We start from the raw sequence: 23,555 nt of genomic DNA on the forward strand, positions 1-23,555 counted from the left end.
ACTATTGTGTGTTATGTTTAAGCCGCCGGGGTCTTGTCTGATAGTAGGAGGGTTTAATCTCACCATCGTCAGTTTTCAGAGGTTGTTGCAGGCCACTTGAAAAAAAGAGATTTTCCACAGAACCTTTCAGAGACAAGCTGAGGCTTCTACTTGGTGCTTTAATAATTTGGAGAACTGCAAAGGGATCAAGCTTTCATTTACAGACCTAACACTTTTAGCTTTCTCTGTGAAAAGTTGTTGTGGATGTTCATGACAAGGACGAACATGCAGAATAGTATTTTGCAGAGGCACAAGCCTGCATCTGGTAACCAAACCAACAACTAGAGCTCATAATAACCAGTCAACAGACGATAATAAGGAATGATTTTCTTTGGACAAAACGTGATCTATATTTTCTCGGGGAATGGAGGGGGTTGTTAATTTTGTTTTGTTTTTTGTATTTTTGTATTTTGCTAAATCTAAATTTGGTGGCGTCCTTCAAATGTTTAAAACATTTCTGAGAAACTACTTTGAGAACACTGAGAATTGCAAAATTGTTAATGCGGCTATGGTGCTAGATTTGCACACAAACAGGTCACAGCGTCATCTCTAACACTAAACATCTACATATGTCTTTCAGAAATTTAATGTGCTGGCTAGTACTATCAGTTATGGTCTGTTGCATTGTCAACACGGTTTATTTTCAGTGATTTCATTCCATCCTTCACAAACTATTTATTAACACTACTTTGGTCAATTTAGGGGGATGAGGCACTGCAGCAGATTCCAACCTGCAATAGAGTAAATGCGGAGTACATCCTGGAATCGAAAGTCATTTAGAGTCACTAATTAGCTTCAAGTGCATGTTTGTGGACCGATTGAGGAAGCCACGCTCAGTTTATATCTTTTTTTTATGTTTGTTTTTAAACACCAAAGAGTTGCTACGCCAATTTTGTTGTTAGTACAGCTGATGACAAAATAACTAAATTGAATTAAAAAGCTTGGTACTTCAAATGCTGCTAGCTTTTATCTTATGAGGAGAAAACGGTAGAAACCTGTATCCCTACTTGGGACTGCTGGTGGTAAGCAGGAACACACTCTGAGGTACGCCATCGTAAGGCCTCCTCTTGCCAGCTTGCAGTTTAGTGGCCATGCATGCCTGCAAACCCCCCAACTTCCTCACTTGTGTTCAAACACTGCTGTGCCTTCTGTGCACTCGCAGGGAGAACAGCTTGTAGTTTGATTATGTAATTGGAAAAAATGAATATTGTGCATCACATTTTTTTCCCCATGCAGGGACAGCTTGTCGGGTTTTAGAGATTTATATGACTGAGTAATTAAAGTCATCAGTTAATGTGGATGTTTTGCTCATTCAGTTACTTTCTTTCTAGATATGGCTATAAGCACACAAGGAGAGGATTCACTGAAAAACATAAATGTCAATTAAAAAAAAAAAGTGCTTCTTGGGCCTGAATATGAAATCTAGCATTGACTCAACAAGAAAATATAATTCACACATGCCAAATCTCACATTTAATTTATGCTGCAAAGAAACAAGTAAAGCGAATGAATCATCTGAATACACATGAGGAATCAGTCCGATTTTAGAGATTAGCTCCATGAGCACCAGTGTTGTTGAGAGGTCGTGTTTTATTTTTTGGGGCTTTTTTTAGAGGTGCGTTGCATCCTGTTCGTCTCATAGTTCATCAGTACCAACAACAACCACCGCCTCTGGGTGACACTCAACACCGGTGAATCATCCACCATAGCCTTCTCGGTCACATAACCAGTCACATCTTGTGTGAGGGAGCTGTCAGAGACACGACTTTTCGACTAACACTTCGAAAATGATGGAGAGTTGTTAGCTGTACAGGCATTCTCTTCAAACACATGGCTCACTCAATTCAGACAAACTTTTAAAATTGCTGATATTTTCACAATTAGTGTGGAATGGGACTTGTTTTAATGTGAATTGTAATGAATTGTGTGAGTTATGATTTGCTCTGCTGGAGAGCGTCTGAAAGATGAATATTCAGCCTCTGATGTGGCTTGTTTTGCTGCATCCAGAGCGTAATTATATTTGTGGAGGGGGGGGGGGAGCTGGATGAATTGAATGCATCTGCTGCGTTAGCCACATTTATTAAAATCCAAGGGATTGTAGAGAACAGAGAAACTATGCTGGAACTGGGAACTTTCTGGGAGAAATGCGTCATTCAAGCAATGACTCAGTCTTCTCACAGAAAGCTTTCACGACATGAAACAACCCAAACAACCAGGCAGTCTGGAAGAGCTAAGGCTCTCGTCACTTTTCGTACACTTTAATTCACATTTCTACCTGTGCTGTTATTGCTACTATAAACAGACCCAGTCCAGGCAGTGCTCAGAATTAGTGCTGGCTGTAATCATTTTACATTGTCCAAGTAGTGTGAGTCACATACTGTAGCAGCGGCTAACATCCAAATCCAGGATAACAGTAAAGTGAAGAAAGGCAGTGTGACAAACTCACTTCAGCTCCGCTTTTTATTCCCATATTTTACATTTTTGTTTTGTTTATTGCAGACTTCTGATAATGTGCCCAAACATTATTACAGCAATGGTAATTCATAAACAATGATTATCTCCCTGCCACATGAAGCCGCCGCCTTTGAAAGTTTTGCGAAGTATAATAATTGCATTTCAAGTGGTGTTAAACTGCAGAAACAATTGTATTGCTCAAAGGGAAATTATGGATCTGTTGCTGCTGCAATTTTGCCCCCTGCTCACTTATCCCAATGTAATCCCCGACTGTGTCACCAGCATTCCTTTGTAGTCATATGTCATATGAAACCTCTCCTTCTATGCTATAGGAGTCACAGAGATTTAAGAAAACAGCTGGAATTCTTTCACAAAATCTGCTTTGATGTAAATTAAATTCTGCTCTAAAGTCTGTAGTCCTATAACCCGGGAATATGGATGGCTCCCTAAACAGAAGGATTTTTTTTTAATCTTTCCTGATACTTGTAGAAGAGACAACGTGTGAGTTTGCCATCATTACTATACCTGCAAGTGTAGCTGCGAGATAAAGTCAGTGATACAGTCAGTGTCACTTCTGCATGTTAGATTTATATCTGCAGTTTTCGCAGAATGTTCCCACATTGAGTATCGGATGAATACATGGATAGATAGATAGAAAACTGTTAAATATTGAGAGCTCCACTGACTAGATTAGTTTTTTGTTTTTTGTTTCTGTTAAATTACAACTACAAAATCAATGTCCAGTTTGATAAAAGCATGATATTTTTCATGGTACTGCATCAGTCATTCACCATATCCAAACTGTATTGATGCATTTACAGTTTAACTGTTCCACTTTGCGCAGACATTTCAATTTCTGATATTCTTTAACAATTCATTCTGAAAGTCTTCCCCCAACGTAGCTCCAGCCTCACATGTTGTAAATATAAACAAACATCTGATTATGAAATGACATCTGAACACTGCAACACACTCCGATGTAGATCCCCGAGCTCTTTTTTGACCCACACCGCGATGCCCCGCAGGCATTTCCTGCTGGAACAGTTTATCTGTGTGCACCAAACACGTGCAGAGGCAAACGGCACAAGGTGAGGGGAGTCACTCCAGTTTATGTGATAACATCTGGCAAAACTAGATTTCTCTGCTGCCTCATGCTTTGAAAAATGTCAACACAAACACTGTGTGGTGTTGCTCAGTAAACAGCCGCCCACCTCCTCAGTCACACGCATGTGAAATGACATGTAAAGCTCCGGATCTCACACATTGTATTTCATAATTTCTGATGCACGCAGTGGATTGTTTGTGTGTGAATAGATAGTATACCACAGCTGCGGGAATTGAACACTGGCGTTTTGATATTTTATATGTTTATGGTAATAACTACAGTAATGTTTACCATAGAGGTTGTTGGCTCTCTACATTTCTCTTTTTAATCGGAACTTGCTATTCCTTTGAACTGGACTTCATTTGTCCATTAAACTGGCAAGTGTAATCATCACAAATCTTGTAATCAGTCTCTGGAACAAACAGCTAATCAGGATGGAGATGTGAATTGATGAGTCATCCAAGGCAAATGATTAGCTGTAAATTTACTCATTTAGTAAATGCCAGCTGATAAACAGCATGGAGTCATGCAGAACGGGAAATGGCATGACAAAATGAGATACAACGGACATGACGGGATTGGCTCTGTAATCACGTGGAACTATGCCCGTCGATGCAAAAGACAGAGATTAACTGTGTTTTCTCGAGGTTTCATATACTGTATCTTTCATTAGCTATTCTGTTGTGGGAGTGAGAGGTTTTCTGGAGGGAGTACTTCCTCAGCACTTCTGCTTTGCAGAAGGTGGAGCCAGTGGAGGAGTCAGCAACTTGGCTTTGGTGACGGGACTCGTACTGCGGCGCTGTCGCATTTGTCTCCACATAGGAGCTTACCGGGTTTCACAGATAGAGCCTCAATGGGCTCTCTCCGTTTCCGACTACAGTTTTTGCACATCCCCTGGGAAAAGACACACTTTCATATTTGACATGTACTGTATTAATGAGGAGCCTAAATCCTGCGGCTCTGACTCTCAGACATGACTCGAGATGAGAGCAATATAAGTTGCTTGAAAATGTAGAAAATCTGAAAAGCAAAAGGAAAAGCCTTTTGTGTTGAGATGCTACCTGATTAAAGCAAAAGCACTGTGTTGTTGGTTTATATTCCAGTTTTAGTGGCATCATGAAAAGTCTGATGTGTTTAATTTACTCAAACCAACCATATAGTTTGAGAAAAACCTTTTTTGTAAATTTGTCTGTAACAAATTTTACAGCTATTTCATTTGTGTGAGGCGTTAGCTTTTTTCTACTTTGGATAAATGAAGGACTTGAAAAAAATCTGTGGGATATGATTCTTAATGACGTTTCTAATGGACATGCCTTCAATAAAATGTGAATAAAATGCCTTGAAGCCAAGATATGAAATTAATTAATTAGGAGTTTCAACTTGTGAAGCCCTTCATATACTAGTGATACTCACTCAATCCTTTGGGCTGTGTGACTCAAAACGTTTGGCACATATCTTAAATTACAAGTAAGAGAAAGAACTGTTCAAATGCTCAAATTTCAAACTTGCTTGCCTTGCTGTGACTATTTCAGAGTTTCAGATGCTGTACCACAATAAGACAAGCATCCTGAGGTCAGTCTAAGAAAGATATAGCGCCGGTTCATCCCCTGAGGTTTTGTGTAGGATGTTTTCTTAAGATCCAATATCGACCACAAGCAGGATGAACCCTGTAAATCTGCAGAAAGAATTCATAAATCTGACTTGACCACCAGGGATAGTGAAAAAAAGTCCTTTAATGTATGAATGCCCCCGGGCTTGTCTTGTCATAATCTATTTATGTTGCATAATACATCAGTTTTGGAAAAAAGTCATGTTGAATGTGATCCTGTTCAGAGGGGAACTCAGGTTCGCTGTTGTTTGGCTCTGTCTTCTTATTTCCCAGTCGGCATCGACCGATCAGATTCTCTTCAAACAACTGCGCTTGAATAATGATGAGTCAACATCAAAATGTCTGCTCATAAACCCTGCTGGACGCATAACTGAGCCTCCAAACTTGAGTTATTACTGGGTATATGAAATCAAACAGGATAACCTTACTCTGTTAACAAACTATGCACGATTAAAGGCACGGCTCTGACCCCCTGAAATCAGTCACTTAGAGAGCGACAGTGTACCACAGAGAGCGCCCTGCTCTTCTCACTGATAAAAGAGGCTCTGGGCTTAATGGGAAATGATGACTTCTGTAAATAATGCAAGTGTCTGCTGTTGTTTCTTTTCGTCCATTTGAGCAAATGTGAACTGCTTTGGTTACCATAGAAATGAATGGAGCAGGTCCAGGCAGATGGAGAGCAGAGAGGGAAGGTAAAAAGGTAGAAGGTTCAGACACTCAGTGAGAGCATTAAGCTCTGAGGCATGAAGAGGACGCCGGCTGAATGTTTGGTTGAGGTTCAGTGATCCATCAAAGGAAAGCCTGTCTTTCCATCCTGCGTGCTGGAGAGCCTTTCCTCCACACCTTGCCTTGCAGTAACTCCCCCCCAACCCCTCTCTGTCTCTCCCTTTCCTTTCTCCTGTTCCGCCTCTACAGAACGTTTCCTGGGGTAAGCAGTACTCGTACGCCCTCTTCAAAGCCATGAGCCACATGCTGTGCATCGGGTACGGCGCCAGGGCACCCGTCAGCATGTCTGACCTGTGGATCACTATGCTGAGCATGATCGTAGGCGCCACGTGCTACGCTATGTTTGTGGGCCACGCTACAGCTCTAATCCAGTCGCTGGACTCCTCGCGCAGGCAGTACCAAGAAAAGGTAAGAATCTCAAAGTGGGACAAGTAAAAATACTTAACAATGAACTTGAGCTGTTGATATTTTTGTGATATATTTAGTAACCCCTTCGCAAAAGAAAAATCCAAGGTACGAAGTACAAATTATTAATGGATTGTTGTTTCAAAGTGAGAAATGCTATTAAGCAGTGGGACGGTATTAATTTCAAGGGTCCATTCTTTCTCACTGTACAAAGTCCTGCTCATTGAAGCTAGCCTTAAATAAATTAGGTCCTCTCGCAGCGGCTCTGTGGAGCTGTGGGTTGAGCTCTCACAGATCAGAGTATCCGGAGCAATGACTAGGAAAGAGTATCCCCACCCCCCTCCCCCGACGAAGATCTCCAAAGGTTGAAGAGGTCGATGTCACGACCAGCCACCTTATTGTCTGCATGCTGCCAGTAAACATGTTTTATTCTTTCCTTTCATTTCAGTCACTCTTACATCATTACATGTTTTTTTTTTTTTTTTTTTCAAATGAAGGATGTTTATCCAGCATTTCAAACGAGCCACCATCTGTAATGCCGCTGAGGGGCCTGGGCAATTCCCAGAACACCCGGCTGATGACTGATGAGCTTTGTGTTGGCACGCAAGAAGCCGAGTTTAACTCCCAAACTTTGCCCGTGATCATGCAGCAGAATTTGACGTACATACACATTATAAAGCAGGAGATTAGAGTCCTCTGTGATATATCTTGATGCACCACAGAACATGTTTGTGATTAAAATGAGGAACTGACCTTTAACTTATGTGGTAACAACAATGATGTAAGACACCGATTTAAAAAGAACACATATAGAATATTCCGATATAAATGGTTGGTCAAATAAATAGTATTTCACATTATGCCAGGACAATGAGTCTAGGCCGATTACTGGGAATTATTGATGACCGTCTCCTCTTGTTTACATCCACAACCTTAGTTGCAGCTTAAACATTTGCCAGATTTTGCCATACTTAGATAAAGATTAAACATGTGGAAATTATGTAACATTGTTTACAATTTTGAGGAAGGCTTTCATTTATTGTGTAACATACTAAGCTGCCACAATGCAAACATGTGCAATAGTATCAGTATTATTCAGTATTGTAGGACAGGGTCAAGACAATACTATTATTGCTGGGGTTTTTTCCTGGCTCATGCAATACAGACACACCTAAATGTAGTGGGTTAGGGTTAGTATAAGTATACTTGGAAAGTTTATTATTTTGTTCACACTGTAAAACTGTATTTTAAACAAAAACTGAAATATATCACAAAGTACATTATGTCAGTGTAGTACCATTAATGGTGGAATTCAATTTAAAAATAACTTTAATGATTAATTATGTAATTAAGTCAATGTATTAAATCAAATCTCAGTATTTGGTATGAAAAAACCTAATTTAAATTCAATCGGATTTTGAGGGAATAATTAAACAACAAATAGACGTGTTTACACAACACAAGCCTGTGTATTTTTTAACAGTTTATGAAAGTTGCAGACAACATATAGAAAGTGAATGTGGTTCATGTTTGGTGAGGAGGGTTGAAACATGTGGTAAAAACATTTTTAAAACCACTGGGTATTTGGGATCCAGATATTTTTGGTATTTGGAAAGATGAGCACAGAGAAGCATATAACTGGGTTTTTTTCTGGTTTAATCACCAGAAAGCAATATTTCTTGAACCCTCATGTAAAACAAGTAAAAACAAATCCTCACAGTTGACAAAGTGGAACCAGTGAATGTTGAGCTTGTTTGTCAGAAAGATGATTGAAATGATAATTCTGTGATTATTCAGTCAACGGATAAATTGTTTGATCTCAACAGCAAATAAAATCTGGCAAGAGCAAAAAAAGGAAAGTGAATTGCAAAACCACTGGGTTTATTGAGGCATATACACACACATACGTGCACAAAAAAAGCAACACTAGTCTGATACACGAAGTTCAAATTATTTATCCTGCATGGGGGAGGTTGTTGTTGTAATTCTTATCGGAGCAGAGTCACCTTGGCTATAACGGGACATGCTAAACTACCAGTTCATTAATTTACACCTTGTTTATGGAAGCATTTAGCTGTTTTCAATTTATGCATGACGGCCTGACCTTGCCGGCTGCTTTCATTGTCAATCCCATGTCGAGAAAACAGCCTCTGTTGCAGAACTGTTTAGCACAGCTCTTCAAAACTTTTCGTTGTGACTGTTGTGGATGGGTCCAGACACACAAACAAAACTCATCTTACCAAATCATGCTAGTATCTGCATCAGTATTCTCTATTCAAAGTGTAATTACATGATTGATCATAAACAGTCAGATGTGTAAAGGGGCACAGTTAATGACAGCAGGTCGCCCACAGCAAACCAGAGAGCCGTTCGAAGTCGCTGTTTGAAACTGTGATATGCCTTTTTCCTAGTGTGTGATGTACATCTGCTCCGCGGCAAATATGCTTAATCTACATCCCATTCTATCCCCTCACCATCCCTGCAGGCATTAAACTGACAGCTCTGAGGGCTGTGAATGCCATGTTCATGGTAACAGAGCCCCAGTGTGCAGCCAAGTTCAGGCCGGGCTGATTTGCTGCATGGCTGTGCATATCAGTGGCTCAGGCTGAGGAGCAGCAGGGATGGCTTCAGGGTGCTGGGCCTCCAGTCATTACATCTATCACTGCCACAGCTGGAGGGGCAGAGAGGGCTGTGGATATGAGGTTACAATTATCTCTGAGCAGAGGATGTTTTGACAAGGTGTTGATGAGGAAAAGGAAATTGAATTATGTGATTGAAAAAGAACTCAAACTTTAATTGGCCGGTATAACATCTGGGAATAAAACATCTGCTTCCTTCTTACCCTATCCCACCTCCTCTATTGTTAGACCAACTATCTCCATACATCCATTAATCTTCTCTGAGGTTTTCCTCTTCTCCTCCTGCCTGGTTGCTCCATCTCCAACATCCTTTGTTCAAATATTGTCACAGTCTCTCCTTAGTAGCCATCTCAGCCTGGACTCTCTAGCTTTACCTTTAAAATGCTCAACCTTAGCTACGGTTCTAATCTTTTCATATTTAATCCAGTCTATCCTCGTCAATCCTAGTAATCCCAGTAAAAATGATAGCATCTTCCTCTCTACCACAGAGAGAAAATTAAACACTTTTCATATTCAGGTCTGGACTCTACTATAGATATGAGTGAACCACTGAAATGCTGTGTTGCTAGAGCCCCAGTGAAAAAGTTGAATTGATAATAAAAAGGGATGCACTGACTGCCCTCCTCATGAGTTTAAATCTGGGAAACCCATGAAAACATTGAGGTTTGGGTGCATCCAAGTGTGAAGACTTGCTACTTATTTCGTATTTTCGACATTTGCGATACACAGGCTTTCAAATTTGAAGGAATGGTTTAAGACTTTGCACAATATGCTTTTTTGACAGAAGATTAGGGGATTAGGCGACAGTCAGCAGCTGCGAGTTTAGTGCTGAAAAACAGGGTGAATCAGCAACTGTGGCTTGACTGTTTGAACTCTCCATTTCTAAAATGGCTCACAAACCTAACTCCCCTGATGTGCCACTGAGATTTATGATAATTTTCTCCTGATTTAATTTTCCTAGGAAAATTTATGCCATGCAAAAACATTTATGAGATAGAAATACGATTGCATTTGAATCCACCGTCCTTTGGATGACACGTGTGTGTGGCAAATCAATTTCTGCTGTATCAAAATCCATTTGAGGCCATATGAAGAACATAAACATTTCTATCCTGCCACTCTAATTGTTATCCCTTTTTAAATCGTCCTTCCTATCGCAGGACGCTCAGATACAGTAGGAGTCTTATTTGATTACACTGAGTATGTATACAGTAGGTAAACACATAATTCTATGGGAATATTTAATTTCGCAGACAAGGATGGACTCCAATGCTGAACTATATCAACTAAATGAACTCAATGTGACATCAACAAGAAGAGCATTGGGTTAATTTTGTATCCATTCTGAGCCTTTTCTTAAAGAGAGAAAAGAAAATGCCAAAAGCAAAAAAGCAAATAATGCTGTTGCAGTGATTAAAAATTCCCCCATTAAAATCTAACTCAATAATTTGCCAATAGAAGTACAAATTAGGGGTTGTGTTAAAATGAAATTGAGTCATTGTGTTTCTGTGAAAGCTTGACATGAAATTCAGGCCACAAAATGCCACCTTTGCGTCACTTGGTGCCCCACCTTTACCACCTGGGCTGAAAAGGCCTGCGAGAGAGGCTGCAGACACTCTTCAACTTCTACTGTGTGAACTCAAAATAAATCAATTTCCTGCAAACAAAACCCCGGTCCCTTATCACCTTCCCGCAGCCGGGAGAGGAATCAATGAAGGAGCCATTGTGACTCCAGTGTCTTTTTCTCTCGCTGACAAATTTTCTTTTTGTGGGTCTGCTTGCATCATGCTGGTCAAAGAGCCGGCTACTGGGACCGGGCCTGCCCACCTCACAGCTGCTGCTGGCTCTCACCCACTCGCTCTACTATGATTACCAGAGGCGGCGAGAGACTCGGCTTGTTTTCAGGTGTCAGAACAGAGATCTGAATGGGAAGATTGTTTTTTTCGCCACCCTGTTTGTGGAAACACTGTGAGAAAAAAAGAAACGGATCAAAGTGAAGCAAACATTTCTCTGTTTCGGTAGTTCAGTGTGCTCATCTTTATTGGGCACCGGCTGCATTGCATGAAAATCTTCCATAAAGCAATGCCTGTTCAGTAAAACTATTCACCACCTGCATAGTTTGCTGATGAGGAAATGAAATGATTCTCATTGTTATCACGTATCACATATAAAACTTGCAGCATTTACATATTAACTGCTCCAATAAGCTTAACACCACAATATGAGTATTCGTTTTTTAAAGCAGAAAACTATTATCTGTTTAAAAAAATGTAAGGATGTCGTCATAGATTTTGGCGACAACCAGTGAATTTATTCATCACTGTTAGTGCTGCCACATTCATGCAAGGTTCTTTAGAAATATCTTAAAGTTCTCTAAATGCCCTTGATTCTCCCAAGGAAATGTATTATCATCATAATTATTGTTATCGTTATATCATCAGGAAATAGATGTTATATTACATTGAGGCAGAGGTTTTTAACTTTATTTTGATTTCAAGAGCCAGGCAATTAAAGGTGGAAAAGACAATTGAAGTCAGACAATCCATTTGAACTCAACAATGAGAGAGAGAGAGAGAGAGAGAGAGAGAGAGAGAGAGAGAGAGAGAGAGAGAGAGAGAGAGAGAGAGAGAGAGAGAGAGAGAGAGAGAGAGAGAGAGAGAGAATATATCACATTCACACTTAGGCATTTAAAAATCACCAAATAACAAACCCATATTTTTTTTGATTGTGGGAGAAAACCACAGAGACAACATACAAACTGCACACAAAGGTCCCCAAGCCCAGGCTCAAACTGTGTCCGATGCTAACCGCTACTCCACTTTGTGAGGTTAAAAATAATAATGATAATCCTTATTTATGTAGCGGCTCTCTAATGTGCAAATGGCAACTCAAAGTGCTTTTACGTAAAATGTGAAAGAAAACCATTAAAAAGCTTATTCAAGACCCAACATTAAAATACCTATGGAATGCAAATCTGTGAATTAAGATTAAGAGAGCATTAAAACCAGTGGCTTTAATGCTAAAACCAATGGCAAGAAAATAAATGTTAAACCGTTCTTAAAAATGCTATTCTTCTCTTGCTTGTACTGAAAGACCCAAGCATTAAAATACAAAATGCTGCTTCGTCAAATGTTTTATGTTTCATCTGTGGTATGTCGAGGAAGTCAAAAGTGCCCATGTATTGTGAATACTCTACTCCAGTTTCCTCCAACGGTCCAAAAACGAGCATTTCAGGTTACTTTGTGACTCTAATCTTTCGTAAAAGTGAATGTGAGTGTGTCTGACTATCTGTCTCTGTGTTTGACCTGTGATGGACTGGTGACCTGTACCCAGCCGTCAGCCGGGATCAGCTCTAGCCCTCCATAACCCTGAATTTGATAAAGTGCTAGGAGAAGGGATAAAGTTCTTGATCTTTTGTAAAATGCTTTAAAATGACTGTGCTGCTGTACAAGCGAATCTGCTTTGCGAATCAGCTCCATCCCGACACGACCCTAAGTTATATAAAGCAAGGACGCAAGATGAATGAATCAATTATGTATTCATATTACTTAAATCCTTGAAATAATATGAGCACAACAAAATCTTACATAGACATTATGAAAATAATTACCACCTCACTTATGCAATCTGTTTGTGTTCATCGTCTATCTCTTCAGGTTATCAGGTATAACTTGTTAGTTCCTGTTAGATCATAGCTCAGTTGCCCATTAGGGCTTGGTTTCGTGCATGGGTGAGATAATCAGAACTGCTACCTTGGCCTGACATACCCCCGGGCCTGTACTTGTTCCTACTTTCCTTCGCCACCTGCCTCCCTCGCTCTTCCTCTCCCTCGCACAGAACCAGGACATGGCCCTGTGACTGTGTGAGAGCAAGGCTTGTCCTCAATACAGACGCAAATACGCACTCTGCACAGTTTTGTGCATGTTTTGCTGTTTATCAAAGGCGTACTTGAAAACAAATCCTTTTTTTTTCCCCCTACACTTTATTGTGGGATTGCTTAAAAAACCCAAAACAAAACAAAAAAAAAACGGACACGTCCTGGTTTGAACTGATCCATCTGCTTTCTCTTCCTCCCCCTCTAGTACAAGCAAGTGGAGCAATACATGTCCTTCCACAAGCTTCCAGCAGACATGCGGCAGAAAATCCACGACTACTATGAACACCGCTACCAAGGCAAGATCTTCGATGAGGACAACATCCTGAGTGAACTCAATGACCCGCTAAAAGAGGTGAGACACCATCTTCCTTCGGACCCACAGCTTAATACCAGCATCTTTCAGAAGCTAGTAAGTAACTTAAACATATTCAGGCTCCCCAGTTGAGGGCTTTGATTTTATTTTTAGAACAAAAGAGAAATAACATTAAAAAAGTGCCTGACAGGTACTTGCCACATAGTTTTAGTTTCTGAAGTATTTATTCCTTGAAAGCGAGCAGCGTTTCTTCGTTTGGCAATGCTGAAAGCGTAGTAGCTGAAACTGAAACACCAGCACCTGCCAACACGTCCTTCAAGGTCGAGCAAATGGATTCTCCTCACCGTCCGGGGTGAACCGGAGACAGCGTGCAACAAGATGTGAAAATATTCAGTGTAAAAGCATCGCCTCACTTTTGACTTTTGATAAATATTAAAAGCCCCCACAGATGTGGAACAGTTAAGGATGTCATCTGCAATGTTCACACGTCTAAAAGGTACAAAGCAACACGGCAAGTGTACCTTTCACACGGAGTGCGGAAGTTTAGTGTGAAGTAAGAGACCAAGTTCTGAGTTCTTGGCTGACCTCCTGGTATCAGCGCATTACACGGATAATTATGCACAGGGATATTGAGAGTGCGGAGGAATAAAAAGCAAAGCAAGCGTAGAAATCACGACCATCTCTCATGTAGCCCCATTAAGTCACCTTGCACAGTGGAGTGCTGCGGTGCGTGGAGTTGCTGCACGCTCCCACACCCACACGAAAGAAGGTACAGGGATTTGAATCTACTAAACTTATAAGACAGAAAATCCTACAGGCTTACTTCTGTGTGTGTGTGTGTGTGTGTGTGTGTGTATAGTGAGCAAAATCTGGAATCTGCAGCCAGTGTCGCACGACAAAGCCTATCCCCGTGAGAGTGTCAGGTAGAAACAAACACAAAAAAAAGACACTTCAAAAAGCTTACTTGGTCATTTTTGATAAATGTCTTGAAGGTGTTTCAGCCGTGTTTCATCCGTCTCTTGTTCCAAAACAATAAGCAGGTTAAATCACAGAATATAGAATAACAGGACCATAAAGAATGGAGCTGTTTGATAAATGTATTGTTTATATGACGAATAGCATAAAATCATTTGCTCGCTGTCCTGCTTTCATTCTTAAGTTACAATTTCTCAGGTGTTCTGCTCTTCTGAAATCGATCCTTTACAAAAACAACAGCACTACGAAGGAACCTGCTCACTCCAACCTCAATTCGACTAACACGAGACTAAAAGCAACGGTACGCTATTAAAAAAAATAATAATAATAAATTTGAGCCTAATCAACTAGACACAGCTAAAAATAATGGTGCTTCCTTTATTGTCACAGAGGGGTATATTTTATCCACTGTGATTATTGCTCTGCGAGCCCGCTCTGCTTCTGTTGTAAAGTGGTCATAAGTTTTGTTTTTAGAGATAAAGGCAGGGGATTGAGAGCTTTCTTTTTCCTTCCGTCAGGAATCAGTTAATGCAGCTGTAAAGCTGACTAACGTCAGTAGAGGCCAGATGTATTTCGGGCAGACAGACTCAAAGTAAGATACCTGAGTCAGGCTGATTGCCCCTGAGTGCCGGCTCCTTCTAAAACAGAACAAGCTCACAGGTCAATTTGGGATCAGAATCAGCTCCACTCTGCAGCTCTCAGACAAGCTAAGAATCCAAAATCAGGTAAAGTACTCTTAAAACTGATTCTGGCCTGTCATTTATTATGAGTCTTGCATAAGTTTATCAAACGGAGATGCCAGAATGTGGCTTTAGTCGATAGAACAACATGGGCTTTGGTGTGGGACGGTGAAAGGAAATCTTACTAACAACAAAGTCAAGTTACCAGCTTGTGTCCAATGGCAAAATTTCCTTTTTTTTTATTTTTGAAATCGCACAATTCAGATCCTTGTATACACCTAAAAAGAATCTTCCCAGGAGCCCCCCTCTGTTCCTTTTGATACATAGAAATCACCTTGCAGCCTTGCAGTGAATTTGAACTTGTTTAGGACAGGTGATCCATCACAATGAACCGTTCGGTGTTGTTATGCAGCTGTTTGGAGGGAGTGCTTAAAAAAACTTAACCTTTGTTGTTGCATTCAAGGACTCGGCAATGTCAAGCAATTGATTTGTAGCTGGTGAAAAGCATTTCATTAATCAGCTTTTGCAATGGATTGCTTTGTGGTACAAAGAACACAAGGAAACATGAACACCTTGAAAGGGGAGTTGTGGTTGTTCCTTATAGCAGCAGGGAAAAATACTGCAAACCATGCATACACTTTTAATGCTTTTTATGGATTGCTTTTTTTTGAGCAAGTTTAACATTTTTGTAAGTCAGGGGTATCAAATGCACTTCAGTTCCCACCCATTACCAGGGTGTCTTCATGCCAGTGCTATTTCACTGGAAATATATATTTTTTGGTTTATATCATGGCTTGTTTATCAGATCACAAATGAAATTACCACACTTCAATACGCCAATATCTTCATACATGTATACACATTTATCAAATTAATTTAGTTTATTCACATCTATGAAAAGCTAAAGTGCAGAAAACAGAAGTGACACAGTAACAACATGAGTGGAACTAAAAGACAAACATAATGTGCAGCAGCTGAAAGCTGACAAAGAGCTTCTTCTGGAGTGAAAAGGAGCCAAATTTATTACCAGAATCTTATGATAAACAGGCCCTCTGCATTTACTCAAACAGTGCTGCCCCTGGTGGCCAAATTACAAACAGCATTTACTTGTACAGTTAATGTCTTCTGTGTTATTTTTACACTTTGCAAGGTCATCCCCATGCCGGATTGATGATCCTAATGGCCACTTTTGGCCCGTGTGCTGCATGTTTGACACCCCTGCTCTAAACTGACTTCCAGGCTGCAGTAACTGAGGACAATATGGTAAAATACATGTTGTTGGCAGTGAATGAGGTAAAATATGCAAACAGCAGCCTCTTTATGACCGAGGAGCCAGACAGTTGTTCCGTTCTGTCTCTCCCTTCCCTCCCCTTTCCTTACCTCTGTCTCCCAGCCTCTTATTCTCTGCCAACAAATCTTTAAATAGGCATAGCCAAAGATTGTTTCCCCAAGAGGAATCCTGGCTGGGCATGAAAACTGCTTACTACCTAATTCATTAGTTCTGGTGCATGATTAAGGTCAGAGCCCCCCGTGGCATTAGCTGACACCGGCATCTGAGGTTGAGCTCCTTGCATTGCCTTCGTTGCAGGCTTGCACGCGTCACAGAGATTGGTTGTCTTTTTTTTAATGTCCTGTTGTCACTGGAGGAGAGCTATCCCTCATGTGGGGTCAGAAACACACCACTGCAAATGCCAAGTGCCCCCGCTCTCCATCTGCACAGCAACAGAGATGTATGGGTAAACAGACAACAAGCTCCTAATCTCCTGCTGGGTCCGAGGGGACAGGATGAGACCGGAGAAATGGCCTGCAGCCGGCACCAGAGGGCAAACTCATCAGGATCTGACATGTCTGCCAAAAAGTTTTTTTCTCGGGAGAGATGGGAAGTGCTTTAGAAGTATTAGGGATAAAGAAGCTATATGCATCCAATTCATTTAAGTTTGCAGCAGCAGAAATGGAAGGTTTATGGTGACGTTTTCTCCAACCTCACTGATGCCCATTTTTCAGTTTTCAGGTGGAAGTCGGTGAATTATTTCGGAACAATCTTAAAACTGTTTCTTTTCCCTACAACAGGAAATCGTGAACTTCAACTGCCGTAAGCTTGTGGCCACCATGCCCCTGTTTGCCAACGCGGACCCCAACTTTGTGACGGGGATGCTGAGCAAGTTGAAGTTTGAGGTTTTTCAACCCAATGACTACATCATCAGAGAGGGCACAGTCGGGAAGAAGATGTACTTTATTCAGCATGGCGTTGCAAGTGTGATCACCAAGTTCAACAAGGAGATGAAGCTGACTGATGGATCCTACTTTGGGGGTAAGAACAACAATATAGAGATTGGAAATTCTATTTTAGTTTTAATGTAGATTTACATCAATTTATTGTTTCAACATTAAAATTTAAAAGATGAATTATGTATGTTACTATCTAGCATGCTACCACAAAAAGGCTCCTCTCAGTCATATGAACGTCCCCCATGATCATACATTTATAAAGTAAGACATGAGACTAGCCCAAGGCTTTGTGTTTGAAGCTGTTTGAAGTTAAGTTATTGTAAATGTAGATTCTCATTAACCAGTGTTGGATGTTAGTCAGCTTCCGTGGTTACATAACCACTCATCTGGTTGCTGGAGTGGGCCAAGGCGTGGATCAGGCATCCCTTAGGACAAACAGAAGTCCCTCCCCCACCCTCACCCTCATCACACACAAATGCACATGCATGAACTTTTCTCTCCCTCCGTACGTTCCTGCTGTGCTTGGCACAGACTGAACCCAGCCACTATGGATGTTTCTTTTGAGTCATATCAGAAGCGATTCTCTCATTCGGTTCTCTGCTGTGCGTTTGCTCTCTGTCTTCCTCTCTTGTTCTCGGCACAGGTCCCATTCTCTTTCAGAAACATTACAGATATTATTAATTTTTAAAATGTCAAATGTAATTTCATTGCACGTTGTTTACTCCGACAAAATCTGCAGGCAGACATTGTCGTGTCTGTGTGAAAGCAAAGCAAAGTTTCCTATTTTAGAGGTTCTTGCATATTTTATCTCCTGAGTTCATCCCCACTATGGAAGGAGGCTGAGGAGTCTAAGAATACCTTTACTTTGATGTGTCGGTTGCATGCAGCTCATGTCTCACAGGCGAGCTGAGGAAGCCAGAGAATCCAAAAAGAAATGAGTCGTCTCTTTTCCTGCCTGTTCAGGATCGCTGTCGTACATCGTCTCATCATGCCACTCCATTTGCAAAGCTATCTGCCTTAAATATCCACAGGAGGAAGGCATCCTAAATTCAGTGCAGAGTTTTACACGGGATGTTTATTGAGACATCCTCCGGGGTACTGTGGCAGAGAGCAGGTTGAAATGTCAACCAAATAAGCCAAAAGCTTTGAGTTTGAAGGGATTATTACGTCCACATGAAGGATAAGAAGTTATGCCTGACAGGTCAAAATACACAAAGGAACAGTTGATGAGACTACAATTTGGTAGGCCTATTTCTTTTTCATATCAGCTGTTCAAGATCATCACTAAGTATATTAAGGATATATAACTAAAGTATTGAGAAACAATATTAGTCAAAAATGCTTCATTTCCATTAGTTAATAAACCTGCATACTATATTTTTCATTCAATAAATTCTGTGTTTCTTCAGGGGAAATATCTTAACATGGTAAAAATAATGTTCATCATCTAGCTACATTTTGTAGTTTTAACAACAAGAAAGGTCAAGATTTCTCCAAAAGAAACACATTTGTCATAGATGTAGTTTTAAAAAGAAAGAAACAGGCAACAAATATTTGATATTGTTTAAAAAGAGATTCAGTCTGTTATTAAATTGTTTATGGTCACATGCATTTTTTGGGGGGGGTCTTGTGTTTTAATAACAATTTCTGAAAATGTTGAAAAAAAAATTTGCAGGACATTGGTACCATATTGTGTACAAGATGAGACAACCCAATTGTGGAAGTTGATTATGGCATCCTGTAAGAATCAACACAGTAATTACAAAGCATCAAAATCATAAATGCTTTTAAAAGGGACAATTCTATTTGACGAACAGACTTGGAAGTCAGTGGTCAGCTGATTTGACAGCAGGGATGTTCTCAGTGTGAGGTGTCGCCTGCTTCAATATTTATGAATGTCAAAGAAAAAAAAGCCAAACAACAATAGGCAGATCCTAAAAATATAGTACTGACAGGTAAGGCCATTTACTGCACATCATTAATTAGCAAAAAGATCCCCTGTAGAAAGGTTAGAAAAAGTATGCATACACATACATGAGGAGTGAAAGAGAGGTGAGCAGTGGGTATGTGCTTAATGCATTAAGAAGCTCCACCAGCAGCCTCAACTTATAACAGCATAACTCAGGAGTATAATGGAATCATAAATAAAAATGGGTAAATTACTTGAGTAAAATTCTCAATGTTTAACTACCTGTTACCCTAAAAACGGACCCCTGGAGGGAATATTTATGAAGCTATAAAAAGTTTCCTAATGTGTTAAGGAATTTTAGATGGTCATCTCCATCTCTTAAAGTATCTCTTAATTACGTGACGTGTGTTGGTGCTGTATTTGTCCCAATAAAATAAAGAGTGCCCTGCTTGTTTTGTTTTGTTTTGTTGCTGCCTGCCACCTGCTGTTGCCTTCTGCCCTGCTGGTATTTTAACCAATTTGTCCGGCATTAGTAGATGAGCCCTGAGTCGGGAGCAGCTGGCTATGCCAGGCTCCTCACTCTTCCCCTTTTCTCTCATATGATTCACGCTCGCCTCACAACCAGGCCGACCCGTGGCTCGAATAAAGAATCAGTGAGGGAGACTGAGACAGAAACACAGAGCAGGGGAGAGGGGAACAATACCAAACAGTGCCACGGGAAACTATTAGCATAGTAATGAACAGGACATCCAGGAGGACAGTAGGTCACAAAGCACCTCCAGCCATGGTCAATGGCACACCTGCATACTAAGAAGGAATCATAGCAATCAACCCTGGACCTGAGTGGAAAAGATTACACATCAGTATGTCACAGTTCTGCAGTGAAGACATGGTGAGGCTGAGGGTCTTACAGAGTTTATTGCGGGAGGACAATGACAATCCCTATTGGGCTTCAGTGTCTTAGTCATGTGGACTCCCTCTCCTCAGTCCCAGTTTCCTACAGAGTGTATGAGGGGGGAGGCTGGGGGAGATGGTTGCCATGAGAGTACGTGACACATGAGGTGATGGCAAATTATCCACAATGCCCCGGGGGTCAACAGTGATGCTTTGTGACAAGGCAACAGACACTTGTCAAAAAGCATCACAGGAGGTGTTAACAGGCCTTTGACTTACACACAACATGTGGACACCAAGACTCTCCAGGTGACAGGGACCATATTTCCAGAGAGTTTAAAATATATGTCTGGTTCAAGCTCTTGCATCATACAAGTACAAAGAATATTGAATATTGTAATTTTAGCAGGGTCTTCAAAAGGAATCAGGATTCATAGGCAAAAGGAAGCACAACTCTTGTTTGACTAGTTTGATGTTTTTGATATGAAGTATGTGGCCTTTAACCGTCCTGGTTTTACACTGAAGCTCATTTTGTTATCGAAATTGATCCAGTGAGGATTAATAAAATGATATTTCTACCCTACGCTTAATCCTTTTTATCACGATTTATCATTATACATATAAGTGTGGGTAAAACCGTGTTGCGAAAAGGCTTCCCGCTGATCCTCCCACCCTCCGAAGCTCTCTGGTGCCCCCCAGAGGAGGCCCATTCCACACATTTAATACTTCTGGTAAGATAGGCTTAATGGTTTTACCAAGTTCATCTTGAAATACTACCAACTGTTCTGTTGTGAAAGATCGTATTAATAATGGCATTTAACTTACCGTATATATTGTTGTCACAGTCATACAATTTGTCAGAATTTTAACAAATAAACACTAGGAAATGGTGTCATTGATAACGATCTCGAGGCTATAGCACTGTCTCCTCAAGGGAAAATAAGGTCTGTGCTCATCTTGTCCTTTCTGTGGAGTTTGCATGTTCCTTTGGTACACACATTGGCTTTCTCCAAGTACTCCAGCTTCCTACACAGTTTGAAAGGATTTCTGTCAGGATCTTTAGTGGCTCCAAATTGCTCATATACTGATTGTGGGTTTTTGCACTGGAGATTGTCGGCAGCTTTTGTGATTCTATTTGTATAGAAAGTGGATGGATGGAATAAAGTCCATGTCCTTTGACTGCAGCAACCACAGAAAAGGCTCCTCGCCAACATTTAGGCCTGCAATTTCTTTCAAGTAAATTGAAAGAAGAGTAGAGATGAACATTTTCATACTTGATGGATGTACCGTACATATAGAACGGTTGATGTAAATCCCATCTACAATTATATATTTTTCTTTTCTCCTATGTGGTGTTTTCATGTACTCAAACAGTGATAAATAGCATTCAGTGCAGCCTGATGGATTGAATAGGGTGCAGCATTAATGAATATGTGATACTCCATAAAAACTCAATTCAATGGGTATATCTGAATAGGGTTTTTGGCTACATGCCTGAATGAAAGTCTGCAGTGAGCGCGGATTCAATGAATATTCATGCTTTATTCAGTAGCTGAGTAAATACTGCATGCTTTTTCTTTTTTTTTAAGCTTTTACAGGTTTGGAAAGAAGCAGTTGCAAACAAGGCAGAAAACATGACATAGGAGAGTTGTTAAGGAACATTACAATCATCTTAGATTAGCCCATATTTGAGGTGTTATTGAGAATTCATTTGTTTAACAAGTTTTCTTGAAATGCTCCCATTGGTAATTCAGTTAGTAATGGGAAAGACTATGAAGAAAAACTTAAGTAAAAAAAGTAGAGAGATTTTGACCCAAACACTAATCATTAAAGCAACTGCAAATAATTTTAAGTTTGAATTATCTGGGACAAAGAAGTACGCACTCATTGCGCATTTTTCAACAGTTCTGCAGCTACAAAACCAAAATAAATCCAGGTGAACTGAATACATTAATAGTCATGGGGGGTTTTCTGTAAAAGTCCTCCATTCTAACATGAACACAACCGCAGTATAAAACCAATCCCAAAAGACAGTCAGGACTAAATTCTATATCAAACAAGGAAATGAAAAAGGTCAAGCTCAGTGAACTCGTGCAAAGAGTTTTCATGTTTAACTGCTTGAAGTGCTCATAATACCTCAGAATGATAAAATAAAGAAAATCTTACACCTTGTTTCAACTGTACACCATCAATCCAAATTTAGTGCCATGGCAGGGAGGCATTAAGGAGGATCAGTTATTTTCAATGCGCCCACTCAACCTTCCTAGACCCGGGCCACTTGCTGTTCTGTCTCAAGTAACACGTTTACCTCTTCAACACCGCCTGTCATGCATTGGTAGCGCAGCGGGTTTTTATTAACTCGGATCAACATTGCATTGGCTTACCATCACTCTTACCCCCCCCCTTGTTTGTGAAATTATATGTAACACGACATGGGTTTTTCTGTCACTTCCTTTTCCACTTCATGTGTGTTTTTCTCTGTGTTGACAGAGGTACAACTTGAAGGGAGCGTTTCCATTATACACTAACACCTTATTCACACCCACAGTTTGAGAGTGTTGCTCGCGCATCTCGCGCGCTCTGCGCTCTATTTTCATGACAGCTCATGGCAGAGCCAAGAAAGATCACACCATAACAAGTTAACATTTAACGATTTAATGAAGGAGGAAGTGGTGCTGCAGACTGGACAGAAGTGCAAATGTGGGTGGAGGTTGAGCTGCTTCAGGAGATGAAAACAAGAAGAAACGGAGGAGGGATCAAACAATCAATGAACGGGGGGGATGTTTGCAGAGAATTGTACTTTTTCCGCCTGCATGGGATCAGATGCCGTGAATGTTAAATGTTCTCACATATCACCTCCAAGCCAAACATTTCCAGCTTGTTGCTGCCAGCTGAATAAGATGCAGGGAACCTCAGTTGGTGTCTGTATTGTTTTTATTACTGCTTATATGGAACTGTTTCAGAACCACAGAGCCAAACGTTTACAGATGACACAGATGTCTCTTTTACTTTAGCGGCATCATTGACGCCAAGAGTACTCCTACACTGATGGTAATAAGTGCAAACCTAATAGCGTTTTAATTTTGAAGGAGTTTTGTTTGGATTATTCTGGATTTTTAACTGTGTGTGTTCTCCTTATCTTTAATAGCAACTATGTCAAAGAGGCTTTAATGTTTGACGATTTGATGCTTAAATTTTAAAGTTCTCTGTTTCCCACGTTAGCGTTAGAATGAGTATTTCTTTTCAGTTTCACACACTTTTAATTACACAGATTGATTACTAACGAGAAAGATTTTGCGTTCCGTGTGATTATCGGATTTAAAGGGGCCTGCAGGGTTAATTGTGATGCATGCTTTATGCTATTGTTCGCTTCCCTTCCTGTCATGTCAGAATCATGTAGCGATGCTGTGAAATCTCTTCCCTGTTTAGTTATACGTTATATTAGAGAAGTGCGTTGATGCCGCGATGCCTGACAGCTTTTTTTCTTTAAAGCACAACTGGCTCCTGTGTTGTGTTATGGGCTTATTAGCTCTTTACAGGATGATGAATTATCTCGGTATAATGCAAGTGACAGGCCCGCTGATGGGCTTCTCCTTTTATTTACATTCACATTAGCCTCCTGTGCTCAAGGTTCATCTATATGATAATATGTGCTGTAATTACTGGGATGATTTCCCCTATGACCCCCAACCCCCCACCCA

General features: G+C 40.5%; 1 protein-coding gene across 1 annotated transcript in view; it reads left to right on the top strand.

The window, feature by feature from the left end:
* Positions 1-23,555, top strand: part of hcn1 (hyperpolarization activated cyclic nucleotide-gated potassium channel 1) — a gene marked incomplete at its 3' end in the record, with an annotated part of 70,090 nt that overhangs the window by 36,460 nt on the left and 10,075 nt on the right. Inside the window, exons 4-6 of the mRNA XM_080477423.1 lie at positions 6,123-6,341; positions 13,060-13,206; positions 16,893-17,133. Coding sequence (XP_080333549.1) covers positions 6,123-6,341; positions 13,060-13,206; positions 16,893-17,133 — 607 coding nt within the window. The remainder of the gene's footprint in view (positions 1-6,122; positions 6,342-13,059; positions 13,207-16,892; positions 17,134-23,555) is intronic.

The sequence above is a fragment of the Lipophrys pholis genome (assembly GCF_963383615.2).
Source record: "Lipophrys pholis genome assembly, chromosome: 12".
NCBI classification, from domain to species: Eukaryota; Metazoa; Chordata; class Actinopteri; order Blenniiformes; family Blenniidae; genus Lipophrys; species Lipophrys pholis.